Genomic DNA, 15,280 nt, shown 5'->3' with positions numbered 1-15,280 from the left:
TGCATTTAATGAAGCATCTTTAATCACAGAACCAACTCCTGTAAATGCTCTTTCATACCTATGTAACTGACTTTAAAAAATTTCAAACTTACAAATTGATTAAATTTGTCAATTATGATTTTAGTGAGAATCCTGAAAACATCTGACTGAAACCTGCAGAGGAAGACTCTAAGACTATTGGTTTGTTGATCATGCTATTAGAAGGAGCACTGAGTACATGGATTCTAGAAAGCAGGGATGGAAATATAAAGCATTCACATTAGGAAAATAAAAAGGTACTTTTAGAATAATTTACAAAAAATGACGCTAGCACTTTAGCACTGTTTCAGGCACTTAATATTTTTTCTTCCAAAACCACTGAGAACTTTTTTTTTTCTATTTACCACACTCTTCACTAAAAGCTGGCTTATCTTACTTTTAAGGCAATCACTGAGAATAGGATCTCTGAAGCCTTTTAAAAAGGAATGACAAATAGTAAAAAAAATTAGATATGCACTGAACTTTTATATTTTTCTTTTCAGATAATTCTGCTACCACAGAATAAAATTGGAATTCAGAAATGTAAAATCTCTTATTAATACCCAAATGTGTACAGTTTTAAGCATGGGACTCTCCTGGAATGGTGCATTAATAGTTAGATCCATGCCACTGGCTGTATCATGATACCATGATGGTCCAGCTTCCTTCTGTCCTGTGCACCTTTCATGAGTTCATGTTACCAGAAACATTACAGTCTCCTTCTTGACACATCTGCGCTCCAGAGCCTTCCATCCTGACAACCAAGCTGGACTGGAAGTCCTTTAAGGAGCATATGGAGAAAGAACAGTGACTTTGTACTGTTGCTCCATTGGCAGTATAGCTTCACAGTTATTTTAGTTGGCTTACATGATGTTGAAGACCACTCATTAGGGTCTTTCTACATTACAGTTGTATTTTATTATTTGTAAAAAAGCCTCAAAAAAATCAGGACAAAACCAAACCAAACTACCATTTCACATTATTTAGATGTTAGATAAATGAGAACACACATTTTTTCCTCCCATTTCTGTGTCTCATATGCCATTTTTAAACATATGTAATGATGAAAAATTTTGATTATACAGTCATAACTAGTCATCTGGCACTGAGCTCCACCTGCTGACAAGTCTTTCAAGTATTGCAGAGCCTGCATACCAAGTCTCAGTTTTAACAATGGTTCCAATACAATGCTGCAGTACGCAAAATAAATGTATATGAAACATTTCTATAGCGAGAAAACCATATAGTTTTAAATACATATTCTTAAAAATAATGGGTTTGCACCTTTATAATATTTGGTTTTACAATGTAAGGAAAAAGGAGAAGACATATTAAAAGTTGCATACAGATTTCATTGTATTACTGCTAAACAAAATGAATTACTATTTTATATTAACAAAATCTATTGCCAGGCTTAAGCACTCTCTGAAGTTTTCCTATTCTGTAAAAATATCCAAGCCAATACTGATGCTGTGATTTTAAAGTCTTACTATGAAATGCAGACCAGCATCATTGTACTTAATTACCTGAGTAAATGGTTAACTGGCACTGCAATATTCCAAATATTCCTGATGTTTTTATTTCTAATCAGATCATTAGACATATAAAAGTTTTGTTGTTGTTGTTTTCTTTATTTTAATTATGGTGGACTACTGCCATGCTCTGTTGATCATATCAATAGCAAGAATATCATATGTATCTTAGGACAGATGACAGGCCATATATCCATTGACTGAACATCTAAACACTGAAAAGTTAGTTCAAGCTTCCAGTTACTGGTTAATTTTTGTAAAGTAACATAATATATAATTCGGATACTACAACATTTTGGCAAAAAACCCAGATGTTTACAAGGAATAACCAGCTTTTTCTTAGTATCTATCTCCTTACTTTTAAGTATGGAAGAAAAAAGTTAACTAAGATTCTCCCGATTGCACAGCGTGTAGTATCATAACTGCATAACTCTAAGGGGCTCAAAGACATTATTTTAAACTTTTAGCACCTTCAGCATTAAAATTATCTCTGTCTTGCATGGTTATTTCAGTAGAATGGTATGAATGCTAGAAACAGGAAAATACGCTTTATTTTTCCACATATGATGCCAAAATTGTTAAACGCAATGCTCAGAAATGGCCAAAAATAGAATTTTTTTAACTCCTTGCTATGCTATCATGATTGAACAGAACAGAACCATTCAGTAATTTCCTTTTTTTCTTAAAATGTGTACATGAACACCAATACACAGCTAACCTATTACAAACAGTAAAATATATTGACCAAACCAAACCATATTGAACACACTAACAAAATATGAAACTTCCTACAGTTAACAAAGGCAAAAAGAACACGGAAACAAAGGAAATTATAACATACACGTAACATAACACTGTCTATAAAAACACACCAAATGGCATTTCAGAATTTCATTCCTTGTAAGTATTCTATTCTACTGTTACCTGATCTAAGAGACAGAAAACAAAACAATTTGCGAACTATACCACTATGAAATTGTCTATATTTATGATACCATATAAATACTTAGAGACATGAAACTTGACAAAGTTCTTTTGCATATCATCTTTTTTATTTTAAATTACCAAAAAAAACCCACTTGTGACTGAATACATGAGAATTTACTTCATATGCATGCTCACAACACAAGCCAATTATGATTTTGTCATTCTTAGGAGAAGAATTTGTAAAATTTCTGAAGAGAGGTAAATAAACATATTCAAATGTAGTATCAGACAACATTTAGATGAACTGCTTTTAGATACAGATGAGAAGCCTGAACAGATTTATAGCTGAAGAAACAATGATCCTCTTGAATGATACCAGGATGAACAACCAGCAGCAAGAACATTTATTTTCTGATCATTTAGCAGCTGCGTAATTTTAAGGAGTTTTACTAAAAAAAAAATCCCATTACAAAAATCACCAGAATGCTTATTTATACAAACAGCCCTTCAGTGTACTATTTTTGCATCCTGAGATACAATCAAGACTGCTCTCTCAAGGTACAGCAACTTGAAAAAAGTTTAATTTAGACTGCAGTTGTATCTACCGCTTTTGAGTCAATTTTACTAGAACAGGATATCAACTTAATAGTTAAGCAAGACTTAAGTAGTATTAGCCTGTCTTAAATAACTTACTCAATGGAAATCACCCAGCACTTAAGACATATTCCGTTATTTTTCATGGTGCATACAAATTATAAGACTAAATCCTCTGAAGCCTAAACAGCAACATTTTTCTTACTCTCAGCACATTTAAGTTATGTAAAAATGCATTTCTTGCATCGTTCTAGAAATCTCAGCATGTACTTTCTCTGACAAAAAAAAGATAAATTATCATGGATACCTTTTATTCCAAAGAAATCAAGCGGTCAGAGTTCTTCACTGTGCATTGTACATAGACACAAGGATTATTTTCTCCCACACATTGAAAGAGACATTTGGACACCAGAAGACAGAATTTCAGAATCTTGAACTGAGGTGGAATAAACAATCTAATTGAGTCTAATCTCATGATTAGACTCATCATCTCAACTAACCCTTACAGACAATATTCACTAACACTACTACAGGATATTACATGAAATAACAAACAAGATAGCCTACCCCCAAAAGATTGCAAGCCTCCTAATCTTTCACAATCATTATCCTGATCCATCCTTTCTCCTTCTCCATCTTTTTGTGCTTTACCAACCCCTCCTAGATCGTGACAAGAATACAAGCTTTGTAAAATAATGTTTTGTACCAGTGAAAATGGCAACCACCTGCTAGTGCCTTGTAAACTTTGTACAGCAGTAGTATAAACAAGAGAATACTGACAATTAAGTGTAGAATGGGAATGGAAAAAAACAAACCTGGTTCCACAAATAGATAAAGAAAACAAAAGCATTCCTCTCAGAAACAACTTCATTACCATTTCACTGAGCTACTGCTCTGTGGGCCAGAAGAAATGGTAGGCTAAACCTCTAAAGAAAACAAGTCACAAGCATCTTGTGTATTTCAAACCTGATCCATAAAAGCAAACACTACTGCTTGTCCCTTTAGTAAACAGGTACTGTTTGTTTGCTTTTTTATGTGGCCTACTATCTCTACACATAGCTGCATCCAATTGAGAAAAGTCACACAAAATATTAGCAAAGTACTTATTTAAATTACATGGGGTCTCATCACAGCACAAAAAGTTCTTTTTGATTATTAAGAGCATGTAAACATTTAAAAATAGTTGCAGTGAAACCAGTGTTTGTTTCTGTTTAAAGAAAACAGTAGTTACAATACATAAAATTAATTTCTCAATTACACAATGTGTGCAGTGATTCCAACAGCTTTTACTGCTAGTTTTCTGTCTACAACTGTGAATGTATTTCTTCAACACAGCCAGTGAAATTAACAATAGCTATTCAGTCATGTTTATTAAATCTATTTAAGGATTTATACTTTTGATTATAAAACAGTCTAATAAGAATCTAAGCATCAAGTTTCCAGAAGACCAAACCAAATCCACAGATATACATAGGGTGTTACAAGTTATTGCAACCTAAAAAAAAATATAAAAATCACACAATTGAACTCTTTTTCTAAACAAATCTTCACAAATGCAAAGTGAAGTTTATTCACTTCAGTCATCCCTGTAAATATCTTGAGACTCCGATCCCAGGACTAAAGTACAATAGCAAGGCTGCAAAATTCAGTAAAACAGATGTGAAACTTACCATAGAAGTCACTGATCTGGCATCTTCTTCATAATTCACTACAGGTGGTGGCTCTTTCCCATCATTCTCTTGAACCTTTTGTTCCAGGAGTTCTTTCTGGGCTGCAAATTTTGCCTCAGAGCACCTCAATTGCTGAACTGTTTGTTTAAGTTCTTCCAGCGCTTGCTTTTGGCTCAGCAGGAGGACAATACTGCAGAGAAAAACAGCAATCAATCAAAAAATATACATGATTTAAAATACATACTTTGTTTCATTTCAAAGCTACACGACAAGGCAAGCAAACACCTACTTTGTCATTCTCTTTTCTCAGTCTATCACAAAAATCATGTTGTAATAAATATATATGAAACTACTATTTTCATCCACTTTTGATTGAAGTTATAAACACTAAGGCTCCCCATCCTTTAGAGAAGAAATACATTTTTAGGTTATGATTTCCAGTGATAAGAAATCCACTGCAAACCACATAATTGTTGTAATAATAATTTGCACTGTTAAACTCACCTTACATCCAGTATAAATTTGTCTGGTGTCAAGTTAGAGATATGTGTTGTCTCTTCTAGACTGAAAGGTCCTCTACTGCGTAAGTATTTCTGGACTGCAGAAATTCTTATGAAGCTAAATAAATTGAACTCTACAAGGAGCTAAAAGCAAATTTTCTTGCCTTCTGCATGTTTTTATGGTTCTCCTCTGAATATCCCTCATACCCCTGAATATTGCAAGACAGACATAATTCATGCATTATTGAAGGACAAGCAGACCACTTAGAACATCTACAGGCACCTAGATGACTCTACTATCCCCAGGAACCGCCAATACCAAAGATGGACAGAAGCTGCCTAAGAGACAGAACCATCCACAGTACAATACAGACACCCTTAAAAGCACTTAATTGGAGCCCAGTGACATGTAGTCTATAATGAGATGCAGAGTCCTAACAGTCTGCAAGAACAGATGAAGGAGGTAGAGGGACCAGAACTATGAAGAATGAGGACAGTATAAAGAAAAATCACAGTATTATGTCACTCTGTATCTTCAGGACAATCCCTGGAAGACAGACCCTCCTGCAAGCCTTACCCTTGGAGAAAAAAAGAAATTTAAAAGTCATTGATACTGAGACTGTTCCCTCACAAACCTATGCTGAGACAAATGACTAATCAAACAGGTTCCAAAGTGATAAGGGAACCATCTGTCATAAAATTCTTATTGGTAGGAAAAGATAAAAATCATATCCCTATAGATGAACATTGTACTAAGTCACCAAAGAACAGAACTCCATACAATCAGCAGAACGATCACTCATGTAAAAACGGTAAGTATGATGTATGAAGACAGAATCAGAGGACCTATAACTGAAGTTTGGCATGAGACTGCACACATTTAAAAGCATCCAACAAAGAAATGAACAATTATCCTGTCATCATCATCAAGATACTGTTCTTTAACCTGGCCCCCATTACCCGAGAGCAAAGGGATCAGCCTGTGAAAATAATGGCCTTCCAGCATCAGCAGGGCTTTGGTGAATACACATTGGCTAGAATGACAACATCCCAAACACTGAATGGTTTCAACTCATCATGATCCGGAGATAAGACATACCCTGCAAGTTAAAAGTAACCAGCTATTCTCCTTCCTGTGTGGCAAAACAGATTAACACCTAATTCGTTTGCCCAAATCCAACACAAAATGCTCCCCATCCCACCTATGCATGAGGAATTAGAATCTATAGAATTGTTTGCCTATGGTTTGCATGAGTATAAACTTTATAGTCCCTTTGGCCAGAAAGAGCTACTAGCAGCCTCAAAGAGTGAGATCTTGTGTGGAGAAGCCCTGCAAGACCAAAGCAGGGCAACAGGTTGCGAAGTGGTAAAAAGGTGAACTGAATCGAAACCCAAATATGTAATATGCTATCATGTCAGGAGCGCAAATGGTATGCTTGACATACACATATATAAATAAAATAAAATTAAAACACTCTCTGTGTTGCAGGTGATATCATAGAATCATAGAATCATTTAGGTTGGAAAAGACTTTCAAGATCTTCAAGTCCAACCATCAACCATTCCCACTCAGCCATGTTCTGAAGTGCCTTGTCTACACACTTTTTGAACACCTCCAGGGATGGTGACTCAACCACTTCCCTGGGCAGCCTGTTCCAATGCCTGACAACCCTTTCAGTAAAGAAATTTTTCCTAATATCCAATCTAAACCTCCCCTGCTGCAACTTGAGGCCATTTCCTCTCATCCTATCTCCAGCCACCTGACAGAAGAGACCAGCACCCACCTCACTTCAACCTCCTTTCAGATAGTTGTAGAGAGCCATAAGGTCTCCCCTCAGCCTCCTCTTTTCTAGACTAAACAGCCCCCGTTCCTTCAGCCACTCCTCATAAGACCTGTGCTCCAGGCCACTCACCAACTTGGTTGCCCTTCTCTGGACACACTCCGGCACCTCAGTGTCTTTCCTGTAGTGAGAGGCCCAAAACTGAACACAGCACTCGAGGTGCGGCCTCACCAGTGCTGAGTACAGAGGGGTGATCACTGCTCTGCTCCTGCTGGCCACACTATTGCTGATACAGGCCAGGATGCTGTTGGCCTGCTTGGCCACCCAGACACACTGCTGGCTCATATTTAGCTGGCTGTCAGCCAGCACCCCGAGGTCTTTTTCTGCTGGGCAGCTTTCCAGCCACCCTTCCCCAAGCCTGTAGCGCTGCATGGGGTTGTCATGACCCAAGTGCAGGACCCGGCACTTGGCCTTGTTGAACCTCATTCTCAGCTCATCCATCCAGCCTGTCCAGATCCCTCTGTAGAACCTTCTTACCCTCAAGCAGATCGACCCTGCCTCCCAACTTGGTGTCATCTGCAAACTTGCTGAGGGTGCACTCAATCCCCTCATCCAGATCACTGATAAAGATATTAAACAGAACGGGGCCCAACACCGAGCCATGGGGAACACCACTTGTGACCCGCCGCCACCTGGATTTCACCCTATTCACCACAACCCTCTGGGCTCGGCCATCCAGCCAGTTTTTCACCCAGCAAAGAGTACATCTGTCTGAGCCATGAGACACCAGCTTCTCAAGGAGTATACCACGAGAGACAGTAAAAAAAATACCATCATTTGAAGGTGGGAAGGGATATTGGTGCCAGGATAATAGTACCAATACAGCTAAATATTGAGAAGGAACACAAAATCAGAGGCCTGGAGATACACTTCTGCACATGCCCTAATGAAAAATACAGTAAGTGCAAAGATCAATTTGTAGTGTTGCCAGAATTAGACACCAAGAAATGCTTTCATGCCCCAACTCAGACTGCCACTGCAAAGTCAGTAAACAGCTCAGAACTTGTGATACTGAAGCTGTCAGAAAGAAGTAGGGAGAGAGCTGAAGTCCAAACTGATTCAACTGAAGAGACAGAAAATGATTTTGCAGACTTTTATCATCATTTTTGCCCAGATAAAGCAGACAAGGAGATTTCCTCAGCACTGAAGGGCGAAGCTCAGCACCCTGGGTGAGGCTCAACAGTAACATAGGGTCTAGAGCATTTGGAGTGGACCTCCTCATTTTCTTTCCTGACAATTGATTTGCATTGCATCAACAGAATGACCTCTGGCTCAACAGGCATGGTTTCATTTATTGCTCAACTACCTTTACCTTTCACCTGGCCTTTCAGCATTGAGGCCAGTGCCATATGCTATGACAGCAGTCAAGATCATGCAACAGTAGGATGAGATCTTCTAGGGACCATAACTACATGCAAAAACATCCTGATCACTCTGTACTGCAGTAAAAAGGTGAAAACAGTGTCTGTTGGAGGAACCATGACCAATGACAAATCAGAACTGGGGTGATTTCAAGGAAACTTTTATCTTACAACTAGAAATCTAAGTGAGATTTCATGCCTTTTAATAAGACCCTACAGGTACTGGTGTAGTCTGAACTGAAATATCTCCTCAACACCACAAACATCTGCTACGGGCTCAGTCAAAGGAGCCGACCCACAGCAAGAACCACAGAGATGGTCTGAACTATTTTCAGAGAGACAGAACTGATATTAAAAGAATACTGAAGGAAGAAAAACAAAAAAACAAACCCACCATCAAACTCATCTAGTTCAAATACAGTTTATCCTTTAAGTAACATGCAGCAAAGAAGGTAGGTCAAGAACCAGAAAATTGGAAAATATACTGTAAGTACATGTGAACTTCACCAAAGAAAGAATAGGAAAGTACCTAATCAAAACACTGATATCATATACATATATAAAGTTTTGGATTTGAATGAAATACTATCCAATGCATCAAGTGACAAGATCCCTTCAACAAAGAGCTTCTAGACTTCTTTAGTGAATGAAGACAGGATTACCTGAAGACTTACATTCCAATTCACTGGTATTGTTGTCCTGGTTTCAGCTGGGATAGAGTTAACTGTCTTCCTAGTAGCTGGTACGGTGCTATGTTTTGAGTTCAGCATGAGAAGAATGTTGATAACACTGATGTTTTCAGTTGTTGCTCAGTAGTGTTTAGACTATGGTCAAGGATTTTTCAGCTTCTCATGCCCAGCCAGCGATAAAGCTGGAGGGGCACAAGAAGGTGGCACAGGACACAGCCAGGGCACCTGACCCAAACTGGCTAACGGGGTATTCCATACCATGTGATGTCACATCTAGTATAGAAACTAGCGGGGAATGGGGGCAGGGGGATCCCCCACTTGGGGACTAACTGGGCGTCGATCAGTGTGGGTGGTGAGCAATTGCACTGTGCATCATTTGTATATTCCAATCCTTTTATTATTACTGTTACCATTTTATTAGTGTTATCGTTATCATTATTAGTTTCTTCTTTTCTGTTCTATTAAACCGTTCTTATCTCAACCCACGAGTTTTACTTCTTTTCCTGATTTTCTCCCCCATCCCACTGGGGTGGGGGGGAGTGAGTGAGCAGCTGCATGGTGCTTAGTTGCTGGCTGAGGTTAACTGTACGACAACTGTAAACTCGTATTTATGACCAAATTTGTAAGGTTATGATTGATTGCAACAAGAATCAGAAAAACATCACTACAGACAGAAGGTTTCTTTATCTGTTGTATTAACTTCAGTTTAGACTGGGATGTGAACTTCTTTTCTTATCAGAGGTAGAAAAAAACCTAAAGATCTTGCCCAAGAATGATTCTTTATTATAATGTTTTATTTATGGCACTGTAAAACACTCATTAATCCCTCACCTTCATTATTTACTATGCAGTACTACAGGGTATCAGAACTACATTCAGTTTTGTAAAGAAAATGCAATGAAAAATTAACTTAACCTGATGAGTTCCAAACATATTATTGCATAAGAAAGACTACATGTCTTGCACATGAGTCTTTCACAAAATTATTTCTACACAATGAACTTCATCAAACAGAGAGGCAATCTGAACTCCTCTTCCTCCACCAATCTGAAGTTATAATACTAATCAAAGGTCCACTTCGTGAGCCATCCCAACACTATGACAATTATATTAAACTAATGGAGCTGCTTAGTTCTTCAATGAATTAGGGTCTGCAGTGTAAGGGGTTATTTTACAGATGGAAAACTAACTTCTTGTTTTTCAAAACAATCACTTCTCACAAAAGCAGAAAAAGATTAGTGGAGGTTATTTCTTATGTAAGTCTTAGGAATTGCATTATAGATGCTTTTCCCTCAAATTATTATATTTTGAAATTTCATTTTGACTTACTCAGACTTCTTTTCACAAGTCTTAGATGACTCTTCTATTTTTTTCTCCAGTTCCAACACAAGTTCCTCTTTGCTCAAAAGGGTTTGCTGTGTCTGAATCAGTTCTTCTATTACTGTTTTTAACCTGTAAGACATAGAGTTCAGAAACCCATGTTGTGAATACACAATCGGAACATTGTATTTTTTCTCCTGAAGATGAAAAGGAGCATTACTCTTTAAATTATCTTACTCAGTGCTTGGTGATCTTTTTTTTGTAGATATACCTTTATATTATGTTATTAACCCATATTATTACAGATCCCATACTAGGCTCTGTCTACATACAAGGTTACAGAATGATCTGCTGCCTACAGGCTCTCCTATCAAGAAATTATTTTCCAGAACATGTGATGAGTTCTGTGAATTAATGCCTTCCTAATATATTGCTAATTCATGAGATGCTTTATGAAAGACAAAAGCCTTCCAACTCCTGAAGTACATGTTAAATAAACACACAGAATCAGTAGCTCGGCTGTATTCATTTCTAGAAATAACAAAAATACAAGTTGACACTTCTCTTACAAGAGTGATCTGTATATTTGTCCCTACAATTAACTTTTTTAAAGCCTCACAACCTTTGGTAATGGTTAATTCAAAGGAAAGATAAAACTTGTACAATAACACTCAATACTAACAGAGAAGAGCTTATTGCATATTAAAACCATTACTGACACTGCAATTATGCTGGCAAACATTCTAGTAACCAAAAAGTCACCAAATGTACAATAACATTTGCACTCTGAACAATGCAGAAAAACAGCTCACATAATGATGATTTCTAAAATGTGTATCAAAGTATATTTGTTGACTTCAAGCAATTTGAAAATTGAGAAAAATTGTTTAAATAAATAAATAAATAAATAAATATGCATACCTCACTTCCTTCTCAGCATTCATCTATCCTTTAACTATCTTACTCTGCTTCCCCTGTATTTTCAAGCCCAATTTCAACTAAAAATTTATTGAAGAGTGGAAAAAAAGCAAAATACATATAGTACTTATCACCACAGAGATATATTGCCCAAAATCATTCCAGATTGGGGAGTGGCAGAGAAGGTCAACTGAGAGTAATTTACATGGACTGTAGATATCTAGGAGCCACAATTCCATGTCCATATATATCAAACTGAATTATTTGATTCTAAACATTGAATTAGTTCTCTCTCCTCCTGATATATTTTATACAATGTTGATTAAATATATTCTTTATTCAGACAGTCCTGGATCTTATCTTGGAACACTTAAATTACTATAAAAAAGCCATATAGTGAACGATAAAAGTTTATTTCCCAAAGGAACAAGCATTTGCATGTGTTTATTTCGAGATAAGGGAAATACTTAAAACATTTCTCTCAAAGTAATATCCCCACAGCTCCCTTTTAATAAACATTTTTATTGTTTTTAAGTTATCAAAATCTGTATGCCGAACTTCTCAGAAATGACTATTTTCTAACACTGGGCCTCCAATTTAATATCAACTAACTTTTTTTCTTTTCATACCTTGCTGAAAAAGTAATTACCAATTTTGTAACTGCAGATACTGCTTTTTTGATCAGTTTTCTAATCAAAATTTTAATCAACATTGTATTGGCTTAACAATTGATTTACAGGAAGCAGATGTTACATGTAATGATCAAGCACCAACATTCAAGAAATTAAAACCAAATTAATAAGGTTGTTCATCACTGGAAGGTATGAGTGTATACATGTAGAAACAACATATTAAACTATTTCACCATTTCAAAAATATCACATTTTATATTGCAGCACCAGATTTCAAAAATATCAGGTTTTATATTGCAGCACCAGATTGAAACAGGAAGTTGATGTAGTTCTTTAAAACATCTGAGATACTTTAGGATGTTTGTGTTTATCTTAGAGAAAAAAAAAAACCAAAGCACCCATATACACACTAAACTGGCTTGTCTCCTTGTATTCAAGCTCTATGTTTTCTTTTAAACAATAATTTTCATCCAAACTGGCTAGAACTGACATCTCTGCATCTGCCTTGTATCATCCTGGTTGTGGTTTGTCAAAGGAAGTTTCTTATGGCCTTGTATTTGCCTCCTGGATAAAATTAGTTTACAAAAAGGTTTTTATTACTAACCAGTTAGTCACTATAATCCTTATTAGCTTTAACAACCACACAATCCCAAGTTGTCAGGTTTCAATGGTGTGAGAACACATAAAATAAGACCAAAAACGACCTAGAAAGCAAACATCTTCAAACTAGGTTCTGGCTACCTGGAAAGCTGCCTTTCATATTTCTTTAGTCATTAGCATGATTCTGCCTCAAATATCAGTAAAAATAAATGCTTGTGCTTACAGAACTTATATTTCAGAAGATTTTTTTAAAGTAATTTGGATATTAATTCATATGCCCACTGATCAACACTTACTTCATTCTGGTTGCCTCCTCTGAGTTTTTAATGCATGCATCTTCAAAGTATAAACTTTTATTCTCTTATGCTTTTCAGAGTATCTCAATATTAGTGACAGTCATCAACATTTATCAGGAGACACCATACCTCTCTCATTATTTAGAAAGGTTATCTAGTCAACACTGACTTTTAACTATGTCCCTCTGTCAAAACTTTATTCATAAATGTAAACTTACTTAAAAATGTAAAAGTGAGCCAGATTTCTCATTGTATTTCCTTAAAATATATTTTATGAAAACCTTTAAACAGTAATGTATGTAAAGCTGTCATTTTTCTCTCACGTACTCAATAATTAACTACTGATTCAACCAAAAATTATTGATTCTGAATCAATACACAACTTTGAATCTACTAAAAGTCTGTGAAATAAATCCACTATGTGTACTAAATTTATTATATTTGGTAGATCTGAAGGTAGTTCTCCTCTGCAGAAACATGACATAGTACTTTGAAGATGCAAGGCCATGATCTCAATACTAAAGATCAACAGTCAAATTTCTGTTGTTTCAGCACATACAGAATGGATTTTTAAAAAGTCATCATCTATGGATAAAGGATATAATACACTTATCTTATTTGTGAATTTCTAGTCATACATAGTAAGTGGATGCAAATACTTGTGGGTTTTTTTTCGCTGTAGTGGTTTTAAAGCAAGACTGTAACAAAATATACCTAAAATGCAGTTAACAAGGTATATGAGCAAAGGCAGTTACAGAGAACTAAGCACTCCTAAAAGGAAGGGTTCTCACCCACACTAAAAAGCAATATAAAAAAAAGGACAAATAAGATAAAAATAAACAGTTTTTACAGTGCCAGGAGCTAGTAGAGCTTCACAAAAATTTTCATTGCTTAATATGTTCATAATAATCCAAATAAAAGGACAGTTTAAAAAGTGAAAAACAATGCTGACTGTACAATGTCATTTGAGGTAGGGCAAAGGGGCTGAACGTGAAGAATACAAAAGGATTATTCTGGACCTTATGATACTCAATAACTGGACTGTCATTTAGAAGACTAATTTCAATGCATGTTGAAATAGCCAAATACACAGGAGGAAAAACAATCCAAAGCTTTATTTATGTAGTGAATGGCTCGAAGCTGACTATTACCACTCAGAAATGACATCTTGGAATTAAAGTAGATGATTCCATGAAAACACTGGCTTGAAACACTGCAGTGGTCAGAAAATCAAACAGAAAGATTGTCTAGGATTTTTTAAAAATAAAGCAGAACAAGAACACAGGAAACCTCAGTACGCCTCTCTCTAAACTATGCATCAGGATTACCTGTGCAATTCTGGTCATTCATCTCAATACCGATACAGTAACCTTGAAAACATTCAAATAAAGATGACAAGCTTGATAAAGGATGTGAGTAAGTTTTGTGGAAGGACAGACTAAAGCTAAAGATGGCTCTGAAAAAGAGATCACAGAGTAGGAGTAAGACAGAAGTTTACAATATCATAGGTGGTAGGGAATAGATTGCTCCTGTTCTCTTTCAAAACAAGAGTTTAAGAGCCATAAAATGAAACTAAGTAGCAGCAGGTTCACATAATATGAAGTTCATCCCTGGAATTCCTTGACCAAAAATTCTGTGGACAACAGAAACTTGTACATACTGAAACTGACTGGACAAATTCACAAAAGAAAAATATCTCTAAGGCTATGACAAAATACCTCTAAGGCTACTATAAACAAATACTGCATCTGTCTCAAAACATTTCTAAGCTGAAAATTATGGGAGGTTGAGAGATCATTCTGAGGAAACAGCACTGCATGATCATCCTATTCTTGTTCTCCTCCCTAGGCTTTTCTCTGTTGGCTAATGTAAGAGAGAAGAAAGTTTATTAGGTCAATCTTTGGTCTGACCTAATACACTTAAAGTTTTTTGCTCAGAGTCCTAAATCTATACCAGAAAGCAAACACCTTAAAGACAGCAACACTTAAAAGAGCTATTTGATTGCTGTTCCAAAAATAATATCACACCATAAAATTTCACGCTGAAATTCACAGAGGAATTTAAAGTGGGTGAATATAAGATTTGTAACATGACACACTCGAAATTGTATTGAAAATGTATATATGTAGGCAAATACGCAGACACATTTCTAAACACAAATATGTATTTTATCAGAATAATTTACTAGAAAAGCAGTATTTCATCTCTTTCACTTAGACATGCTGATGTCTTATTTCTAAACAATGGGATACAGAAGACAAGCGAAACAAGAAGTTCTTTCTCTTGTTGAACTATGGAAGGCAGAATCTTTGAAAAATTGTAATACTTTATTGAAAAGGGAGATTTGATATATATATTTTTCCTGTTACCATGCTGAACTAT

General features: G+C 36.0%; 1 protein-coding gene across 11 annotated transcripts in view; it reads right to left on the bottom strand.

Moving 5' to 3' along the window:
• Positions 1 to 15,280, bottom strand: part of FER (FER tyrosine kinase) — a 196,501-nt gene that overhangs the window by 133,849 nt on the left and 47,372 nt on the right. For all 11 annotated transcript variants that reach the window (XR_012648927.1, XM_075020214.1, XM_075020208.1 and 8 more), the window contains exons 9-10: positions 10,462 to 10,584; positions 4,742 to 4,931 (exon numbers count right to left, since the gene is read on the bottom strand). Coding sequence is in view for 10 of the 11 variants with exons in the window: in XM_075020214.1 (XP_074876315.1) it covers positions 4,742 to 4,931; positions 10,462 to 10,584 (313 nt within the window). In the remaining variant the exon portion in view is untranslated. The remainder of the gene's footprint in view (positions 1 to 4,741; positions 4,932 to 10,461; positions 10,585 to 15,280) is intronic.

Source organism: Buteo buteo, chromosome Z, assembly GCF_964188355.1.
Source record: "Buteo buteo chromosome Z, bButBut1.hap1.1, whole genome shotgun sequence".
Classification (NCBI taxonomy): Eukaryota; Metazoa; Chordata; class Aves; order Accipitriformes; family Accipitridae; genus Buteo; species Buteo buteo.
This window is presented reverse-complemented; position numbering and strand designations above follow the sequence as displayed.